General features: G+C 35.7%; 1 protein-coding gene across 2 annotated transcripts; it reads left to right on the top strand.

Moving 5' to 3' along the window:
- The first annotated feature begins 314 nt into the window (after nucleotides 1–314).
- Nucleotides 315–21,823, top strand: LOC124820238 (brefeldin A-inhibited guanine nucleotide-exchange protein 1). 2 transcript variants are annotated; one of them, XM_047291898.2, is made up of 11 exons: nucleotides 315–1,583; nucleotides 5,004–5,321; nucleotides 6,580–6,913; nucleotides 7,158–7,580; nucleotides 8,068–8,360; nucleotides 13,631–13,904; nucleotides 17,070–17,569; nucleotides 17,915–18,236; nucleotides 18,886–19,222; nucleotides 19,993–20,675; nucleotides 20,884–21,823. In XM_047291898.2, the coding sequence occupies exons 1-11, from the start codon at nucleotides 529–531 to the stop codon at nucleotides 21,490–21,492; spliced, it is 5,148 nt and encodes a 1,715-aa protein (XP_047147854.1). In that variant the 5' UTR covers nucleotides 315–528; the 3' UTR covers nucleotides 21,493–21,823. The 2 variants fall into 2 exon arrangements, with proteins under 2 accessions (XP_047147854.1, XP_047147855.1); XM_047291899.2 differs by lacking the exon at nucleotides 315–1,583 and having other exon boundaries at nucleotides 5,154–5,321; nucleotides 6,570–6,913.
- Nucleotides 21,824–22,768: the final 945 nt, after the last annotated feature.

The raw sequence follows: 22,768 nt of genomic DNA, 5'->3' as shown, positions 1-22,768 counted from the left end.
ATACCAAATTTAAATTAATTATATATATTATTCATATTTGGTATCCACTTGTAAAATAATAGTCAATTATACTATATTGTGACTTAACAGTATATTTTTAAAAAATTAAATTAAAATTGAAATAAAACAATATTCTACAACGTGAATACTAGTAAAGTTTTTGAAGAGAATAAAAATACCAAAATTTAAATTAATTAAAATTTGAAATTCAAACCAATTGGGGAGATCGGGTCGGATCTAAAAAACCCGTTCACCATGTGGTAGATGTTGCCCGGTTAGCTAGACAATTGTTTTCCTTATTACGCAAACGTAGGTTCAGGAGGCAGAGACTCTCAACCAGCAAATGAGGGAGTTATGCTTATATTGTGCTTCATGCATGCAAATTCCCAAATCTCCAGGCGATAGGAGAATGAATATGTGAACGGACTCGGAGAAACGCATATAGATTTTGAGTTGTTTCCGTGGTTCACACACATCAGTGAATGTGAACAAATTCTATGATCCTGTTTTTTTCATCTCTGAAAGAAAATGTCCGCATCGCAATCTCTTGGAGGTCCTTCCCGCTGCGGCCGAGTTGTAGGTCCATCACTGGACAAGATCATCAAGAACGCCGCCTGGCGTAAGCACTCTCAGCTTGTCTCTTCGTGCAAATCCATCCTTGACAAGCTCGAATCCCTCTCTGACTCTGACTCTAGTTCAGGCGACACCCAATCTCCTGTTCCAGGCCTTTCCTCTTCAGATGCCGACAGTGTCCTTCAACCTCTCTTTCTCGCGCTTGACTCTGCCTACCCTAAGGTTGTTGAGCCTGCTCTTGAATGCACCTTTAAATTGTTCTCTCTCGGCCTTATCCGCGGGGAGATCAATCGCCCCGCCAATTCGAATGCTTCGCAGTCCGACGTTGTCTTCAATATGATTGATGCTATCTGTAAGTCGGGTGGCCTTGGGGAGGAGGCAGTTGAGCTATGGGTGCTGAGAGTATTGCTCTCGGCTGTAAGATCCCCCAGCATTTTGATCCGGGCAGACAGTCTCATTCAAATTGTGAGAACATGTTATAATGTATACCTCGGGGGAGTCAACGGCACTAATCAGATCTGTGCTAAATCGGTTCTTGCCCAGATCATGATCATTGTTTTCACCAGAGTCGAGGAAGACTCCATGGATGTCTTCCTTAGAAAGGTTCCTGTCAGTGAACTTTTGGAATTCACAGATAAGAATTTGAACGAGGGCAATTCCATACACTTTTGCCAAAATTTTATCAACGAGATAATGGAGGCCAGTGAGGGTCCTCCTATCAAACCATCTTCAATATCACTTCCTGTGGAAGTCCAGAAAGTCCGTATACCGTTGCCCAAAGCAGCGGATGAAACAGGTACCGACAAGTCGGATAATGAAGCTGGAGCTGATGGTAGTAAAATAAGGGAGGATGGTTTTCTTCTTTTTAAAAACTTGTGCAAACTGTCCATGAAATTCTCATCTCAACAGCACCCTGATGATCGTATCCTCTTGAGAGGGAAAATTTTGTCATTAGAGCTCCTTAAGGTAGTCATGGATACTGGTGGTTCAGTATGGCGCGTGAATGAGAGGCAAGTAATGTTATACCTACGATTCTCTTACAATCACTATTTGTTGATTGTAATTTTTCATCTAGTATACATATTTATTCTATTCAGGGGCCTTTTGAAGTGTGACTTTCACTTTTACAGAGATATAAGAAGTAATGAAACTAATGGATTACAATTACTTACATTCTCTTACAATCACTATTTGTTGAATGTAATTTTCGTCTCTATTTTTTGCATAATTCACACAGAATGAATTTTTATTCTATGTAAGGGTTTCTTGAAGTGACACTTTCACTTATATAGAGATGTGAGAAGTAGAGAAACTAGTGGATTACAATTGCTCACATTTGTTGTTAAGTTTGAATTTGGATCTCTGGCATGTTTTGTTGTGGGTGTTTTCACTCAAGCTGTATGAAAGACAGAAATTCATTTATGCGTCCACAGTTTCCCACTCATTAACAGGATCAAAGCAAACAATTTGGTACAGATTTGTAGTTCTTGTATTATAATGGCGCTGCTTTTTTGAGCTTCTTGGGGAATTCTTGGTGTGTCCTCTTGATGGAAACCAAGGGAAGTTTCTTTTGTAGTTGGACTGAGCACTCAAGTTCCAAAGAGGTGAAGAAGAGTTAGGAAGAAGAACCTTGCTTAAGGTTAGATTCTTGGATGTGTTTTAGTTAGGTTTTTGTTCAGCTAGCTTAAGGAAGCAAAGGAAAGAAGGTAGGTTGGTTTTGGTTAGATGTTATGAGGTTATTGGCTAATTCTTGAAGTGTTTCTTGGAGGCTCAAGATGTTAGAGGTTGCAAATGCTATGGATAGAAGATGCTAGCTTTGAATTCTGGTTTGGGGTTTGACGGGTTTTGTTGCGGACGGCTGGGGAAGGATGATTATAGGTTTGGTTTGAATTGTGGAAGCTATTTGGATGGTGTAGTGTAAAAAGGCTGAGAGCTATGGAAGGCCTTGGAAGATGGTTCTTGGTTGTTTGCTTGGATAGTTTGGTTGGGAATGAGGTGTCTAAGCTTGGCCACTTGATCCCTATTTATAAGAGCTTGGCAGTGAGCAAGCCAAGTCCAAACACAAAGAAAACACCTAGATTAGCCATTCCAACTTAGGTTTAAGTATCCTATAAACCGAACAATGCAATCTATAAGGAATTGACCCCAAATGATGCTATAATATGAGTACAAGGCTGCTTAACCCTTTCTAAGCTATATCTACTAATTCTAAGAGTCCTAATGGACTTGTTGGCTTGATGAATTTCTTCCTCTTTCTCTTTATCCTTGCTTCTTGTCAAAACTCCTTTAGAAGCCTCCTTGATGGCTTGGACTCTCTTCTCCCTTTCTTGAGCTTTTTCCTTGCTTCTTGTAGTTACTCCTTCATGTGTAAGTGTCCCTTGATCCATGACCACACCACCTTCGTTGGAGCAAAATTTGAAAATATTTGGTAAATTAAAACACAACATTAAAATTTAGTTGAAGATGTTATCGGGGTAGTCCTTTGGTGTATTTGGTTGGATAGGAATGTTGATATCATAGGAAATCTCTTTGCCCTTGAACTTGTTAGGTAATGGGCTTATGTTTATGGTTTTTCTTTACTCTTTTTTTAATAGAAATGAGAGTGCTATCACTTTTTTGTTTGCCATCCCAACTATTTTGGCACCACAAACATCAATCGTAGGGAACACCTCAAAATGTCGACCAAACCTAACCCACTAATCCCTAACCATATAAAAGGGTAGAAGAAAGGTGAAATTCAAGATTGGAGATTGGGTTTACTGGAAGATCCAACCTTATAAGCTAAAAGAATTAGCCAAGAGAATTAATCAAAATTTGAGTCCTAGATATTATGGGCCTTATGAAATAAGTGAAAGAGTGGGAGAGGTAGCTTATAAATTGAAGTTGCAGGAAGGTAGCAAGGTCCATCCAGTTTTTCATGTTTCCTTATTCAAGCCAATGGTGTGAACAGAGGTAATGGTGCAGCCACTTCCTCTGTGTATAACTGTGAATTGGGAGCTGGAAATGCAACTAGAAAAGATTCTAGCTCTTGCAGAAGGAGAAGACAAGGCCTCGGAGGTGTTAGTCAAATGGAAGGGTATGCCATCATGTGACAATTCGTGGGAATCTCTACAAAATATGGAGAATTACTTCCCTGAACTTCACCTTGAGGACAAGGTGAAAATTATGAGGGATGGAGTTGATACGAGTATCAGTTTAAAAGAAAAGGGCAAAGTGGGAAGTTCAGTGAGGTGTATGAAAGGAAGAAGTGGAAACCTATTTCTTGGGGTCCACCAGCACACACCCAATGATTGGGATCTTAACAGAATTGTTGTGTGGCAGGTGAGCTGGAGGTGGGATCTGGTGAGGAATATTTTCTGTTTTGAAGAGAGAGAAAGGGAGAATATAGAGGGGAGGAACATGTGGGGAGAGGGGGGAGGGAGGTGGAATTTGGGACTTGGGATTGAGGTCATTGTATCATGTATAGTGAGCAAACCTTCTCCTCTGTAGTTTTGGACAGAGTGAGCAATAATTTAGACATTTCTTTTTTCCTCTTCTCCTACTCTGTGCTGATTGCTATTACATGGCATCATGGCAGCTGATAGTTATGGCTAACTTGTCACAATATTTTTTACGGAGTGGCAATTACAGATGAGATCAGGTATGTTGTGGTTGTATCAGCCATTAGTCCATCATGCTATCAATGAGCTAAAAATCCATTTTGCCTTTCCACTTTTCCTGATATAAATGACAAGCAGGATGTTTTCCCTGTTGAAGTCCAGAAGCATAATATTGATCCATGGCATCTTTTAGCTCTGCACTCCTATGTTTTTAGAACCCGAGTTTTTTAGAAATAAAGCATATGCAACGTTACTAATACGTGATAGTCAAACAATCTTTAGATTTCCTCCAATTCAATTTTACATAAAAGCACACAACACATAAAGGTGGACTTCCACTTCATGCAAGAGATGGTTGTCTAATTTTGGGGCACTACTTGCTTTTCAAAATTTGAATAAATGTTGGAAATAGGAATATTTTAGAAGATAAGAGTTTCTTTTTAAGTTTATTTTGTCCAAATGACATAATTGGTATAGCTAGGTTCATTGCGTCTTAGAATGTAGGTACTTTAACTATTCTCTTTTAAGTTGTTTTGGCATTAAATAAATTTTGTAATACTCTTGATTGTAAATAATTAATGGATGTGTTTGTTAAGTCTCTTGAGTGCCTTTGGTTTTCTATGTTTTGTAATAGCTTGGTTCATATAATATATATGATCGAACATAAGATGGAGTGTGAAAATAGTATCATATAGAGTATTCTTGTTTGTGTGTTCAATGGCATTGACTTAGTCGTATGTGAAAAGGTTCTTTACCTAGGATCTTTTTCTTTTTCAATATTATTGATAATAATTTGTCATGACACCTATATTTTTCTTTTACATGGTGCAGGTTTCTCAATGCCATCAAGCAATATCTTTGCTTGTCATTATTAAAGAACAGTGCACTCTCAGCAATGGCCATTTTCCAACTTCAGTGTTCCATTTTCATGAACTTGTTAACAAAATTCAGATCAGGCTTGAAAAAGGAAATTGGCATGTTCTTTCCCATGCTTATCCTTCGAGTTCTAGAGAATGTTCTTCAGCCTAGTTTTCTACAAAAGATGACCGTTCTCAATTTATTGGACAAAATATCTCAGGATCCTCAGATTATTATTGACATTTTTGTCAACTATGATTGTGATGTGGATGCTTCAAACATATTTGAAAGGTATCTTGCTTTTGTGATATTTTGCTGTTCTTATACCCTGTTAGTGGTCAGTTTCCAAGAACAGAAATGGGTTAATACTTCAAAAGGCTTACATAATAATTAAACTTGATTACCAAACAAAAAATGACGAATAATCATGTTTTCATTTATTCATAGAAAAAAAAGAATGCTGACTAACTTCAATCCTAGGAGTATCTTGGGATTTGTATTGGGGCAAAGGGATTTGGATTTTTTGGGTGTAATTGGTGTCAAATTAGGATTGTTGAATACTTTATCTACAATTTTGAACATTACAATTAGTTCTATCAGAAATATAATATAAAGGAGAGTTGTGCTAGGCTTTTTATTACTAATGTAAAACTTATCGATGTACCAAACATGGATCACTCACAAGATTTTTGCTAATGCTCGTTTGTTACCCATAAGTAACATGCAGTTTGAGTCAAGTATAATGTCAAATTAAATGAGCTAGAGCGGGTACATCAGCACCTAGATGTAGTGTTAAATGAGCGAGATTGCTCACATTTTCTAGGATGGATGTGTATAAAGAAGCTAGTTTAGAAGTGTCTGATTAGGAACGCTACTTGGAATATTGGTACTTTGACAGGTAATTCTTTAGTGGTGGATGACATGTTTTGGAGGAGGATAAAAGCTGTCTCTTAAGGATATCAAATGGGCTTGAGAAAATAGCTATAGAGCTTGATACTGCATGATTTAAACTTTAATAAACAGGAAGAGTTAGAGGAAAACTGGTAGGATATTATTGTGGACAGGGATTTGAAAGACTTCAACTATATAAGAAAGTAAAGAATTATTTTATTGACAATAATCGAAAAAATTACATTCTCATCACATAACAATCAAACTCCAAAATAAGGAAATAACAATATGTTTAAATGAATGGAAAGATTCTAAATGTATTTTTTCTTCATCAATATAGAGATATTGAGTATTTTTTTTATCCTAATAAATATGTTTGTAACAAGTTCTGATGAAAGATTATGTTGTTTAGAGTAGAATGTCAATGTTGAGGGCTTCACTGAGTCACTGGGTTTTAGGGTCATACCTGTTTCCTTGCTTGTGTTATTGAGAAATTTGCTTAAATGGTGTCCTTGGAGCATTGTCTGTTCCAAGAGTTAAAGCTTATTCGAGGACTGCAGTATGAATATAATAGACAGTTTTTTATTTACTTATGTTTGTTTTGTTTCGCATCGTGTTTTAGTATTTAAACTCTTATAATTCCATCAGATATTTTCAGGATTGTCAATGGCCTTCTGAAAACTGCTTTGGGACCACCTACAGGGTCAACTACAGCTTTGTCTCCAGCACAGGATATTACTTTCCGACATGAATCTGTGAAGTGCTTGGTCAGTATTATTAAGTCAATGGGAGCGTGGATGGACCAGCAGATAAGGATAGGAGATTTTGATGTAGTAAAGAGCCCAGAAAGCAGTAGCACTGCCGAAACTTATCTAATGTCAAATGTAGAAGAAGGAAATGCTTCTGATCATGAGCTGCATCCTGATGTGAATTCTGAATTTTCAGATGCTGCCACATTAGAGCAACGTCGAGCATATAAAATTGAACTTCAGGTATCCAGTACTTGGTTCGGAGGACTACTAATGTTATATCATCATCATGTTAAATTATCCTCTTATACTAGCATAGGATTCAGTTATGATTGGTGATTTTACCTACACAAAAACCTGTGTGTTTCTGTCTGCAATTTCTTTTCTATCTCCTGCTCCAACGAATTCCATTTTTGCATAATTACACCTTCCTGAGCTTCAAATGTTCATGTTCTGTGCTGATTTTTTTTTTCTGGGTTAAATGCAGAGAGGCATATCACTTTTTAATCGAAAACCTCCAAAGGGTATTGAATTTTTGATAAGCAACAAAAAGGTTGGTAGTTCTCCAGAACAAGTGGCACTGTTCCTGAAGAACACAGCTGGCCTTGATGAGACCAAGATTGGTGACTATTTGGGAGAAAGGGAAGAGTTTTGTCTAAAAGTTATGCATGCGTATGTAGATTCCTTTAACTTCAAAGAGATGGATTTTGGTGAAGCTATTCGGTTTTTCCTTCAGGGCTTCAGGTTGCCTGGTGAGGCACAAAAAATTGATCGCATCATGGAGAAGTTTGCTGAGCGCTACTGCAAATGCAACCCTAGTTCTTTTAGCAGTGCAGATACTGCCTACATTCTCGCTTACTCTGTGATAATGCTTAATACAGATGCTCATAACAATATGGTGAAAGATAAGGTTTGACGTTGCTGAATCTTTTATATCATGTCTTAGGCTCAGTAGTTAGACTATCAGCTCTGAATTAATTGGTGCCCAATCTTGTTGTGGTTTATTTTCTATCAGGCTTAACTAAAATATAATGATTGATACATCCTATTTTACTGATGAAATTTGAATATAATAATAGAAAATTATCCTTTGAAGGCAATTTGGTTTAGACACATTATTCTGAATATGGCTTTGAAAATATCAGTAATTTTCTCATTCCATTTATTTGTCTTCTTCTGGTAAGTTATGTTAAATTTTAGCGGTGTCAGGGAAACACAGTGAACACCATGAACGATCACATTTAAAATTATTTTGAAAACTACTTATCATTTGATTGTTTAAATCCTTATATTAATCTACTGTTTTACAAAATTGAGATTGTAAGGATATCTTGCAATGCCAAATATAGGTTTGACCTGATTTTTGTGGTGCATATTCTCTGTTAATGACTTTCCAGATGACTAAAGCTGATTTTGTTCGAAACAACCGAGGAATAGATGATGGAAAGGATTTAGCAGAAGAATACCTCGGGGCACTTTATGACCAAATTGTTAAAAATGAAATTAAAATGAATGCCGATTCTTCTGCTCCTCAAGATAAACAAGCAAATAGCTTCAATAGATTGCTAGGATTAGAAGGTATACTCAATCTTGTGAACTGGAAGCAGAGTGAGGAAAAAGCAGTGGGTGCAAATGGGCTTCTCATTCGGCATATTCAGGAGCAATTTAAATCAAGTTCGCGAAAATCAGAGTAAGCTAAGACAGTGCTCATTGTTTGGATTTGTATTTTTAGGTTTATACTTGTCTTTGGTCCCTTAAACTTGGGTCTAATTTTCTTTTGGTTTTCCAAATTTGGAAGTGATTTTTTCATTCCTCTAATTTGGAAATAGCTCCCCTTTGGTCCCCATTAGGGGGACTCATGATTACTGAGAAGAACCTTAAGGGCTAAAAGTGGACTATTTTCGTTGTAGGCAATGAAGATAATCATTTTTTAATTTGGAGATCTAAAGGAAACTAAGCACATAGTCAAGGGACCAAAAAGATATTCAAAAGTTATTTATATTATTATTAATTTTTTTGAAAGTGCATTTGGTTTCAGAACTGGACCAGCTAAGCTCTTTCTTCTTTGGTCCCTATTAGGGGGACTCATGATTACTGAAAATAACCTTAAGGGCTAAAAGTGGTCTATTTTCGTTGTAGGGAATGAAAATTATCAATTTTTTTTTTAATTTGGGAGATCTAAAAGAAACTAAACACATACTAGAGGGACCAAAAAGATATTCAAAAGTTATTTATATTATTATTAATTTTTTTGGAAGTGCATTTTTGTTTCTTTTTGATTTGGCTGTTTTCAATGGATTTTTTTTATTTACATATTTTTGAGTGCATGTAATGAGTAAGATTTTCCTATGAAGTGGTTGGTCGTATGAACTGAGTGTCTAGAGTATAGTAGAGAGGACCAAATTATGTACCATGAGGTATGAAGGGAAGTAGAAAAGAAAGGCACAAAATGGCTTGTTATATAGATATGAAAGGTAGTTTAACAAGATCATGAGATTGGGGATAAAGCTAGACGAGTAGAGAAGTACCTTAATCCCTATATATGAGTATGAAAACAAGGACGACTTACGAAAGTAGGCTAATTATATAGATATTAAGCGCATAGCCATAAGATGAAGCTACATGAGAGGGTAATTAAGAAGTTATTACAGAAAGTGATTTTCGTTTTATCTTTGGGAGGTTAATTGAAGGAGCGGTAGCTCAAAGATTAATGGAGAGACATTGGAGGAATTAATGGAGACATTAGAGGATTAAAAGGAATAGTCACCAACATGGAAAAGCCATATATTGTGGCAGGCGTAAGAGATGAAAGGAGTTTGTCTAGCTTGTAGTAAAAAAAACAAAGATATGTAAGACAGTGTCACAACTAGAGTGAGCCTGTTTAGGTACAAACTAGAAAAGCTTTTGAATCTTCTCTATTGGAAATATAGAGCTTTTCCATCTAGAGAAGGTCTCAAAAGCTCTTTTTGCTTTGCATTCAGACAAACTCAATTTGAACATAAAATGAAGCACCACAAAAGACTTTTGTCTGTCTACAGGACTGCACTAATGGTGAGCTTCAATCCAGTCTCTTTGACTTGGTCTTGGATGTTCTTTTCCTTACTAGAGAACCAATTAGCCTATACCCAAAAGTATAAACCCGGTGTCCACCAGCACAAGTTGTTAATCATGTATCTAAACACATTTAATTTTGTTTTGAAAGTGGTTAACTACTCTTAGTTATCTCCGTAACTTCAGTGCAGTTAACCATATCTGACAGTCACAGTCAATAACCTCATAACAGTGTTAACAACTTGTGAAACAAAGTTAATCATATTTGCACATGTAATTAACCACGTGAGATAGTCAATAACTCATGACATCATTAACCACTCATGAAGCAAAGTAACTATCATTAAAAATATCATTATTCTCGTGACTCTATTAGTCATATATTGATAACTAATCAAGTTTATTTGCTTTTAACCACTTGTGAATAAAACTAACCAGATTTATAGATACAATTAAATGGTTAATTATACATATAATTAACCACATTGTACTGCTAATATATCCATGAGGCAGATACCATAATGCATGCATTTTGCAGATGATATGTCCTGGTTGGGGAGTTGAGAAAATAAATAAATGGGAAGCAATATGGGTGGAGATAAACTTTTGAAGCTTGACTTTCATTTATGTAAAGGGAAATGAAGTGTATGTAATGGAAGTTTAGCTAGAGGTGCACAAATTTTAGCATGGGCATGAAACTCGAACACCAAACCATACCAACATTCATGCCTTCAATCATTAAGTATCTTGGTTATAATACAAAATGACAGGGAAATAGAGGGAAATGTAAACCAAAGTATTAAAGTGGGATGGAGGAAATATAAATTGTTTCAGGTTTTATTTGTGATAGAAAAGTATCACTCAACTTAAGGGAAAGTTTTACTACATAACTACAAGATTAGTGATATTGTGCGAGACTAAATGTCAGTCAATGAAAGCCAACAATGATAAAATTTCAATCTTGAAGATATTAGAATGTTATGACGGTGATATTGTGCGAGACTGAATGTCGGTCACTGAAAGCCAACATCGAGAAAATTTCATTCTTGAAGATATTAGAATGTTATGATGGCATGCAGACAAGTTTGAGGATGAATGCGCTTGAGAAAATTAGGTAGCAGCTACTTTTAAACAAAAAAAGAGATGGTAGGTGGCTTGAGCTTTTGTAGAGAAGACCTACTTGAGAATTAAACTGTAAAATAATTCTTGAGGGCTTGATTGATCCCTCTCATAATCTTCTATTTATAAAAATAAATTGATACAAGAATACATGATAAATAGGGTAACTCTAGACACGATATAATCATAATAAATAGGGTAACTCTAGACACAATATAATCATGATAAATAGGGTAACTCTAGACACAATATAATCATGATAAATAGGGTAACTCTAGACACAATATAATCATGATAATTAGGATAAATATTCTAACACTTCCTCTCAAGCTGGAGCATACAAAATGTATGTACCAAGCTTGGAATAAATAAACTCACTCCAACAAAATGAACTTGTCTCGAATGTTGAGACAATAGACATGGTAACTTTGGCTTCGAACAAGATGCACATATGCTTTAGACCATCGAGAGAGAATGTTTATAAACCAAATTGAACTCACAAACCAGTGTAACCAAAGAGACTCCTCATAAACTTATGGAGAATAATATTGGACAGCCACGAAACTTCAACTAGAACCATAAACCTTCAAGAAGGATGACTTTGACAAAGTTGATTTCCATCAAAAGTGGATGACAAGCGGTAGACAGTGACAAATTGCAGAGACTAGATTTCCATCAAGTATGGATGGGGCTTGCAGTAGCTAAAAGCGACAAACTACAAGGACTAAATTGCCATCACTGATTGATGGGGCCTGTAGTGGCTGAAACAAACTGCAATGACAAAACTTCCATCACTGATTGATGGGGTCTGCAGTGGCTGAAACATACTGCAGGGACTAAACTGCCATCATTGACTGATGGGGCCTGCAGTGGTTGAAACATACTGTAGGGACTAAACTGCCATCATTGACTGATGGGGGCCTGCAGTGGTTGAAAGCGACAAACTACAGGGACTAAATTGCCATCATTGATTGATGGGGCCTGTAGTGACTGAAACATACTCCTCCTCACAGCGAACGACGGAAATGACACGTCGATGACAAATCATGAAGGTGGAAGATCATAATGGTCTCCATTATTCATCAAAGCATCCAAAAACAAATTTGACAAGGGGTGGTGAAATTGTTTGACTAAGATTCTTAATCTTGCCAGAAATAGACTTCCCCTTATGTCATGAGCAACCTTCAACCCATGACTTTAGTGTTGAAATTCCTTGGTATTAACCGTTGATAACATCGACTCTCCTTAGATACTTGTAAATAAATGACACAAGTCATCAAGAACATCACAACTGCCACAATATGCAAAACTAAACAATTATTATGAAAGGAAGCTAAGAAAGAATGTTGAAACAGAGGTATAATGCTAAAACAGAGAGTTTTCTTTTATTTGATCGAACAAGATGAACGGCAGTGGCATGGTGTGATTCCGACACCGGGAAGGTGGCGTGTGATAAACTCGCGCCGAAAGCTTATCTGAGAGAAGTCGTGCGTGACAGCGCGTGTGAATGAGAATGAAGCAACGACTAGGGATGGATTGCGCTCCTCAAGGCTCACAAAACCCCTAACTTCGCTAGAGAAAATGTGACGACGACGGAGGCGGACGTCGGACAGATGTGGCGCGCGTGGCGGCGCCTGGATGAGAACTAGCCCTCTCGCTCAAGGAGATGATCTAGATCCACTAGTTGTCGGACTAAACTGTGGCGGCAAAGGCAACGGAAGATAGTAGACGATGGTCGGCAGCAGACAACGGCAGATAGTGGTCGGCAGCGAACAGCGACAGACGGTAGGATACAACGGACAGTGGCGGACAGCGACAGATAGTGGGAAACAGCAAACAGTGGCGGACGGCGTCGGGAACAGAGGTTGATGGTGACAAACTTTCTCCTCACAGTGGAAAACAGTGCTAGGTGGACAACGACAAATGGCACCAGACAACGACAAACGGTGCCAGACAACTGCAAACGACGCCTGGACAGCGACAAACGTCGCCGGACCGTGGCAAACGGCGCTATACAGTGACAAATAGTTCCAGAAAGTTGCGGACAAATGTTTGGAGACTAGACAGAAATCAGAACAAGACTGCTCATTGAAGTATTTCATAAAAGATGAAATTTTTAAGGCCGCCAGTGGCGGAGCTGGCCACCGGCGACAACAAAGACAGAGTAGGAAGAGATTCAGACAACCTGCTCTGATACCAACTTGAGAATTAAACTGTAAAATAATTCTTGAGGGCTTGATTGATCCCTCTCATAATCTTCTATTTATAAAAATAAATTGATACAAGAATACATGATAAATAGGGTAACTCTAGACACAATATAATCATAATAAATAGGCTAACTCTAGACACAATATAATCATGATAAATAGGGTAACTCTAGACACAATATAATCATGATAATTAGGGTAAATATTCTAATAGACCTGACAAAGTCCCAATAAGGAGAGTATATCAGATAGATTGTAGTATATTAGTGAGATGTATAGGTAAACCAAGTTATAGGGAAAATATTAAGATTTAGATTTAAATAATTTGTCTATTGACAGATTTTTTAGGGGATTTCATCTTTTGATACATGTTTCTGACCCAACCTGGTGCTAAAAGGTTATTGTTATTTGTTGTTATATATTTATTGTCATGTATTAGCTCTGCACCTTACATCCTTTCCATATTTGCATTTTTCTTTTCCTTGAAGGCTTAAGCTATTTGGCCAATATTTATTACATGAGTGATGTTATCTTTCTATACATTTCATAGTTTAGACATTCTATTTACCTGTTTTTGCAGATCTGCGTATCATGTTGTCACAGATGTGGCTATATTGAGGTTTATGGTCGAAGTTTGTTGGGGGCCTATGCTGGCTGCATTCAGTGTAACAATTGACCAGAGTGATGACAGGGTAACTACTTCTCAATGCTTACAAGGATTTCGACATGCTGTGCATGTTACTGCAGTGATGGGCATGCAGACTCAAAGGGATGCTTTTGTTACATCTGTTGCCAAATTTACGTATCTACATTGTGCTGGAGATATGAAACAAAAAAATGTTGATGCTGTCAAGGTAAGTGAATCTTGATTTAACTGTCATCAACATTACTCAAATCAAATAATTTACATAAACATATTCTCCTTTTCCGTTTATAATGACGGTTGCCTATTTCACACACTTGAAAGGTTTAATCTGAAAAAAAGAAGATTCTTATTCAATTGATGCATTTGAAACAATACACCAGTCTCTATATATAGAGAACTCTAACCCTAACGTAATAATTATAAATAAAACTCTAGAATCTTCTAACAATTCTAACAACTTCTATCAATTTCTAGTAATACATTTAATATTATACCAACAACTTCTAGTAATGAATTTAATATCCTACTAACAACACTTCCTCAAACTAGTGAATGGATATCTTTCATTTCTAGCTTGCGTGTGAGATCATGCAATCAGGCTCAATGGGAAGACTTCTTGTAAACGAATCTACTAACTTTAGCCTAGATGGGACATACGTAGGAAGTAGTGATAAGGTCACTATCCAATTTCTCTTTAATACAGTGTCAATATATCTTTGTGTTTGGTCTTATCATGTTGAACTGGATTGTGAAGAATACTAATGACTTATTATCACAATAAAGGATATAGGTTCTTCACATGTCACATTAAGATCATTTGGAATAATTCTCAGCCATAACAATTAACACACCCCTTGTGCCATAGCTCGGAATTCAGCCTCTACACTAGACCTTGCAACAACATTTTGTTTCTTACTTTTCCAAGTCACCAAATTTACAGCCAAGAACATGCAATATCCTGAGGTGAATTTCCTACACGTGACAGACCCTACATAATCCTAGATGCATAGATGGTAGTGAGAAAACTTTGGTGCTACATAGATAGGTTTTTGGAAGATACAAAATGAGAAATAGGATACTTGGTACAAGACCGAGTTCCTTTTCTAAAACCAATGGGAAAGTCATCAAGGTCAGGCTCACGATTTATATTCAAGGAATTTTCCAAAGGTTCAAGGGTGTCAGAAAAAGGAGCACTTACTCCCGAGTTAGGTGATTGCTGCTATTGTTGGATCAAGCTAGGTTTCTTTTGTCACTTTTGATATTGTATATGGAAGAAAGTCTCTAGATGACAAATATCCAGAGTTGTCCTTGACTTGGAAACATAGATGCCTTTATTAGGAGTACCTTCAAAAACATGACTAATTTTTGGAGCTAACACTGACTCGAGAACAAAGATGCCCTTGTTAGGAGCAGCTTCAAAGATATCCATACGAGATATGTCAAGAGTACCATGAGTAGTATGAGACGGTTCTTGTATGAAAGGGACAAAAGATGACTCAAGAGATTCAGAAGAACTCTCCCCTTGAAGTTGAGGGACATTCATAAAAAGATGTAGTTTCATCAAAAGCAATTTCGTAGAGGTAAATAAATTTCAACTCAGAGAATGGTAAGAATGATATCTCTTTTTATTAGATGCATAACCAACAAATATGCATTTAACAACTTCAAGATCTAACTTTCAACGAAACTGACTATGAATATGGACAAACACAATACATCCAAACATCTAAGTATGAAGACTAGAAAGGAAAGGACCATATGGAAATAAGGAAGACATGAACTCAATGGGTCTCAGACCATCTAGAACTCAGAAAGGGTAATCGATTAATAAGATAGGCAGTAATGAGGACAACCACTCCCCAACAAGATTTGGGGACATTAATTTGGAAAAGAAGTGTTTGTGTCACCTCAAGAAGGTGCCTATTTTTTCTTTTAGCAATGTCATTTTGTTGTGGTGTATCCAACAAGTAAATTCATAAACAACACTATTTTCATAAAGAAATTTAGACATGTCATGATTTATATATTCGCTCTCATTATTAGAACGTAAACATTTAATTGACTTTCCAAGTTGTGATTTTACCATATGGAAGAATTTGACAAATAAGGAGGGTAGATTGAGAAAATGAGGGATATCCTAGACGATAGTGGAGTAGCCAAATTTGAGAGGACTCAAAAGTAGTGCAAGATTGGAGACAAGAGGTACCTGTTTGAGTACTAATATTATCTTTAGTTCCCAAGTTGTTAAAACAATACAACCTTCCCTGTTACTTAACAGTTCCAATCGTCCTCCATGTGGCAAGATCTTGGAAAACACAATGAGTAGGAAAGAAGGTTACAAAACATTTTAGGTCATGGGTAAGTTTATTAACAGAAATAAGGTTATTAAAAAGGTTAGGAACATAAATAACATCTTTAAGGTTGAGGGATGGCAAAAGAGAAAAGTTATTGGGATACGAGTCCCATTGGCAACAATAATGTGGTTACTAAAAAGAGAAACATATGATGTTAAAAGAGATGAATCAGGGGTCATATGGTTTGTCGCAACAAAGTCAAGAAGCAAGAGTCATTACATAAAAGTTTTAGAAACATAAAAGAAGAATTGAAGTTCTTACCGGTCATGACTGGAGAGAAAGTACCAGAGGTTGACTTACTGATAGACTCCATGAGAGATTTCAATCATTCAATTTCAGCATCTAGTGCATGTATATCTGAAGATAGAAGCTCTACATTGCTTAGTGGAGCTGCCATGCTTAAATAAATAATAGAGATTATTTAAAAGGTTTGACACTCCGGCGAAAGTCTGGTGACAGCTCTGACGATGGCTCCAAGCAGCAAAGGTCTGTGGACAGTAAAAGGGTTGTGGCAACAGTGATAAAACCACATATTGGGTGCACTTCAAGCATCCTCAATATTTAAAGGATATGAGTGCACTTCAGGCAACCCTAAAAAGAACCGTAACTAAGACGGTAAAGAAGAATTGCAGAAGCAATGCTCCCAAGATTCGAAGCTTTGGTACCAATATGAAAGAAAGAAAATTCTTATTCAATTAATGCATTTGAAACGATACATTAGCCGCTACATATATAGAACTCTAACCCTAAAGTGATAATTACAAAGAAATCTTTAGAATCTTCTAACAATTTCTAGTAATACATTTAATATTATACCAACAACTTCTAGTATTGCATTTCATATCCTACTAACAACACACTATATATTAGTGTCATTCTATTTCTAGTCATATTGGTCTTCTATCAAAAAAGCAATAATGAATGGATTACTTTGATTTGTACATTGTTTTTATCATGTGAATGAGCCACTTAATGTCATGTATGTCATTGTAATATCTTTTAAATCTTTTTTTTTTCAGGCAATAATATCGATTGCAATTGAAGATGGAGATCATCTATTTGAAGCATGGGAACACATATTAACTTGCCTCTCCCGAATTGAGCACTTACAACTGTTAGGTGAAGGTGCTCCAAGTGATGCAACGTTCTTCAATTCAAGTAATTATGAAACCGATGAGAAAGCACCGAAAACATTAGGTTTCTCTCCTTTTAAGAAAGGAACACTCCAGAATCCAGCCATGGTGGCTGTGGTTCGTGGTAGTTCGTATGACAGTACAAGTATTGGTGTCAATGCTTCAGCAATATTAACAACGGAACAGATAAATAATTTCATTTCAAACTTGAATCTACTGGACCAGATTGGGAACTTTGAATTGAACCATGTTTTTGCTCATAGTCAACGGCTGAATGGGGAAGCAATAGTAGCATTTGTCAAAGCACTTTGCAAAGTTTCCATCTCGGAATTACAGTCTCCAACAGATCCCCGAGTATTTGGTCTCACTAAAATAGTAGAAATTGCGTAAGTTTCCTTGTCCTTTTTATGATAGATGTTCTCTTTGTGAAATTCATTCAGATCTCTTAGGTAACATTCTTTTTTATATGGAGTTTGCAAAGTGAATATAAATCATGTACATATTATGTTAATTGGTATATCTTTTGAAACGAGGGAGATGCTTCTTGCATGAAAAGGGATCTTTTGTTGATTTTATTAGTCCTTAAGAAAAGGATTGTGATGTTCTCTCAACCACGTTCTATATAGTTTGTAATTGATGAGTCTAAGTTATTTTCTTGCACATTTATGATTATAATTCTAGTGATCATTAAAACTACTTAAGTTATGACTAGAACATGATTGCATTTGCAGGCATTATAATATGAACCGCATCAGATTAGTATGGTCTCGCATATGGAATGTTCTCTCAGATTTCTTTGTGTCAGTTGGATTGTCAGAAAACTTGTCAGTTGCAATCTTTGCAATGGATTCCCTGAGACAACTTGCAATGAAATTTTTGGAGCGTGAGGAGCTGGCTAATTACAACTTTCAGAATGAATTTTTGAGACCATTCGTAATCGTTATGCAAAAAAGCAACACCACAGAAATTAGAGAATTAATTGTTCGTTGTATTTCGCAGATGGTCCTTAGTCGAGTCAGTAATGTGAAATCTGGCTGGAAAAGTGTTTTTATGGTAATGTTGAAGTTGGCTTGATTCCCCCTCACCTCCCCCAAACCCATGTTTGAGATATGGTTTCAAACTATCTGATAAAAAAAATTAATTTGTCAAACATTGCTCAATTGTTTTTATTAACAAAAGCGAAACAAATTAAAAAGTACTTTGTGATTGTTTACTGTTTTTTTTTTTTTGAGAAAAATATACATTTGATTACTTGCATACACAAGAGATGCATTGAAGATAGAATGGTTACAGTTGTTGTCTAGTTTTTAGTTCATTATCATTGAAACATTTGATTTTATTGTTTTGTTGGCAATTTAGATTGTCCAAGTGATATATTTCAGGAATGAATGTTAATAGTTAAATTATTGATCTAAGTTTGTACCCACTAAAACAGCTTCTTCAAAAGAAAATGAATACAAACAAAACAAAAGGGACATCAAGGATGCATATCCAGTCAAACTATTGAGGGTTTTCAAGAATCTAAATGTAATACACAAGTTTGGTATACCAGCAAATTGTTATTATAATTTCATTTAGCAAGTTTTCCTCTTACACCATGTTCAGATAATGGGCATCATAAATGTACATGTCATGTGTTAGCATTGGTGAATTGAGACAATGAAACAATCATGACTTCTCATGCAATGTTTTTGGCTATCAGGTTTTCACCGCTGCTGCAGCTGATGAGCGGAAGAATATTGTATTATTAGCATTTGAGACCATGGAGAAAATAGTGCGTGAATTTTTTCCTTATATTACTGAGACAGAGACAATGACCTTCACCGATTGTGTCCGCTGCCTTTTGACATTTACAAATAGCCGATTCAACAGTGATGTTAGCCTCAATGCAATTGCATTTCTTCGTTTCTGTGCAGTCAGACTTGCTGATGGAGGACTTGTTTACAATAAGAAGAGCAGTGTTGATGTCCCATCGGTTATTGCACAAGGCCATACTGATAACGATGATCATGTTTCTTTTTGGAATCCTTTGCTATCAGGTAATATGCCTTTAGATGATTTGACTTAAAATTATTTGTACTGTGGCCAAGCCACCATCTTGGTGGATCAAAAAACATATTCTTTTCTGTTAGGCATCTCATTGACTAAAAATATGATTAAATTATACTATATAAGCACCGGAAACTTTACTCTTTAAGTCGATTTTGTATAATTGAGTAGATTAAAATCACTTTTTAAGATGATATTAAAGTCTATCCTAGCAAGATTTATCGTGCTACTTGTCAGCAAGCTATTATTGGACTACTTGTTAATATCTAATCCAATGTTCAAGTTGTCAAATTTTTAATGTGAGATGTATTGGGTCCCACATTGAATAAATATATGATAAAATTATATATATAAGTAAAAATGTAAACCTCGTATTTCAAATCGATTTAGTGGAATTGTATTAGATGTAAAATCCACTTTTTAAGATATTCCAAATAAATGTTATTTCTTGCATTTCTATTGAATATGCACTTTATACACGGTATGTTGCTTTTCTGTTAAGTTTTTCAATCTAAAATCTTGATTGATGATTGCTGCGTTTTGTCAACAGAATTTCTTATTTTTCTCTTGTTAGATGTAACAAATAAATTTATCTTTAGCTCCATGTTTGTGTAAAAAAAGTCAAATAATTAGTGGCTTAACACCATTCTCTGCAGTACTGAGATAACCTAAATCTGCATAAGGATATTTCAGGCCTTATTTTCCATAAATATTACCTGTTCTTTCTGCTTCAAGTTAATATTCTGATATTTCATTGCAGGGTTATCAAAACTAACTTCCGATCCTAGATCAGCTATCAGAAAGAGTTCTTTGGAGGTGCTTTTTAATATTTTGAAGGATCATGGTCATCTATTCTCCCACACGTTTTGGAATAGCATTTTCTGTTCTGTTATTTTCCCTGTATATAATTCAGTGTCTGGAAAGAGAGAGGTGAATGTACAAGAAGACCAGTCCTCACCTTCTTCAGTATCTGTGCATACTGAAGGAAGCTCATGGGATTCTGAGGCTTATTCAGTAGCAGCAGAAGGTTTAATAGATATATTTGTCACCTTCTTTGATGAGGTGAGGTCTCAGCTACCAGGCGTGGTGTTGGTACTGACAGGGTTCATTAAAAGTCCTGTTCAGGGTCCAGCTAGTACTGGAGTTGCTGGATTAGTGCGTCTCACAGATGACCTTGGTAACAGGCTTTCAGCAGAGGAATGGAAAGAGATCTTTCTGTGTTTGAAAGATGCAGCTATGTCAACAGTACAGGGATTCATGAAAGTCTTGAGAACCATGAATAATATCGAGGTGCCTCACTTTTCACAGCCTTCCACGGACTTGGAAAGTTCTTCTGATCATGACTTGACAAATGATGAATTTGATGATGACAATCTGCAAACGGCCACCTATGTTGTGTCCAGAACGAAGAGCCATATTGCTATGCAGCTACTGATTGCACAGGTTTACTTATTGCTTTTGTTGTATGTATATTAGTTGACAATTAAAACACAAGCAGTAAATTTCTAGTATTCAATCTATACATGCATCCACGGAATTTAAATTGTAATCCACTCATTTTTTTTATTTCGTTCAAGAAAGTCTTTTTTAAGACTTACGTAGTTCAAGCTTGATACGAGTTTGAGGGCATTTTTCTGTGTTCCATTTGCAGGTTACAACTGATATGTACAAAAAGCATCAGAAACTTTTATCTGCAGCCAGCATCAAAGTCCTCATTGAATTATATTCATCTATGGCTTTACATGCTCGTGAGGTGAACAGAGAGTCAATCCTACTGAAGAAGTTGCAGAAAGCTTGCTCCATCTTAGAAATATCTGGCCCTCCCATGGTTCATTTTGAAAATGAGTCTTTCCAGAATCACCTCAACTTCTTACAAAATTTACATCTTCGGAATCATTTTGAGCATGACGAGATAGACCTGGAACAAGAGTTAGTTGCTGTGTGTGAAAACGTATTGGACATATACCTAAATTGTTCTGGTTCTGTTTCCACTCTTCACAAGCATGATACCTTGCTCGCCCCACACCGAAAATTGCCCGTCAGTTCAGCAAAGAAGGAAGAGATAGCTGCTAGGACATCTTTAGTCATCTCAGCATTGCAAGGGTTGACTGGCCTGAAAAAGGATTCATTCAGACGGTATATTCCACAGTTCTTTCACTTACTGGTTGATCTTGTAAGGAGCGAACACACCTCTGGAGAAGTTCAACATGCCCTGAGTAATATTTTCCGTTCAGCTGTTGGCCAAATTATAATGGATTAAATTTAGTTTTGGGATACTTTGTTTCTGGATGTTGCTGAATATCAATCAGCATTTCCATACAAGATACCAAACGAGCCAATACATGGTCATATCTTGATTTATTCACCATTGTTGTCTAGGTTTATTCTTGTTTGTTTTTTTATTGTATGTGCCATTAATGTAAATGAGAAATTTATTTCAAGCGGAATACTGAGGTACCAGATTTACTGATCGAGCTGTCAAGGACCAAGACTTCAGCTCCTTTTATTTTTAAGGCAATGGCGTAGGAATTTAAGATATACAATTAATATTCTTACCTTTTTAAGTTGTTATGGGATTTCTTATTATATCATTAACTTATTGATTAATTTTCTTACAGTTTATTCTTCAATCTCTGGCAAATTTGTAAAATAATTTCTTATTTGGAGAAAAATTTTACATGGGGTATCACCACAAAGTTAACTATCGTATTAAATGCTATCTACATTATAGAAAAATAATTTATTTCAACTTTAAATCAATATAATTTAAATACATTAATGTTTTTAACATTATGTTACAAATTATTTAATATAACATGAATTGTTGTGATTATAATATGATAACAATTGTATTGTGAATCAGCCGTTTACATTGTATATAATTCAAACCAACATGATAGGGCAAACCTTAATGAAATGGATAGATATTTCAAAAATAACGATAAAAGTCTAAGATTTCAAATAGTAAACATTTTCACTAAAGGGTTTGCTCAGGAGACATTTCAGGATCTTTTGTAAGCATGTTGAGAATAATTAATGTTCATCTATTGGAGTGTTGTAAATAATATATTATTAGGATAAAAACAATTCTCAATAATTTCATAATAATTAGAAAATACTATTCTTAGAATCTTCTTATTTATTTCAATGTGTTTTTATTTTATTATTTTTAAACTTTTAGTTATTAAATATAGATACGATGAGAATGTAATTTGTATGATTGGAATTAATAAAATATTCTTTTACTTTTTTACATAATTGAAGTATATGAATGACCTACCAATATTTTAATCAAATTAAAATTGGGGGACCACAAAGTAAGTCTATTAACTATCCTTCAATATTATATAGGTTATTTGAAATCTAAAAGAATAATCAATTTTATAGTCTCATTTGTCATGTCTTATAAACATCTTCTTTATTTACCATCTTAAAAACCTAAAAATGCGTATCTCTTCTCTCATACTATTTATTATTATGTATGTGATTTTTGGATATTGAATAACAAATTCTAACAAAAAGGCAATTCCTTAAAC

Source organism: Vigna umbellata, chromosome 1 (assembly GCF_029865625.1).
Source record: "Vigna umbellata cultivar VRB3 chromosome 1, Vumbellata_1.0, whole genome shotgun sequence".
NCBI lineage: Eukaryota > Viridiplantae > Streptophyta > Magnoliopsida > Fabales > Fabaceae > Vigna > Vigna umbellata.
This window is presented reverse-complemented; position numbering and strand designations above follow the sequence as displayed.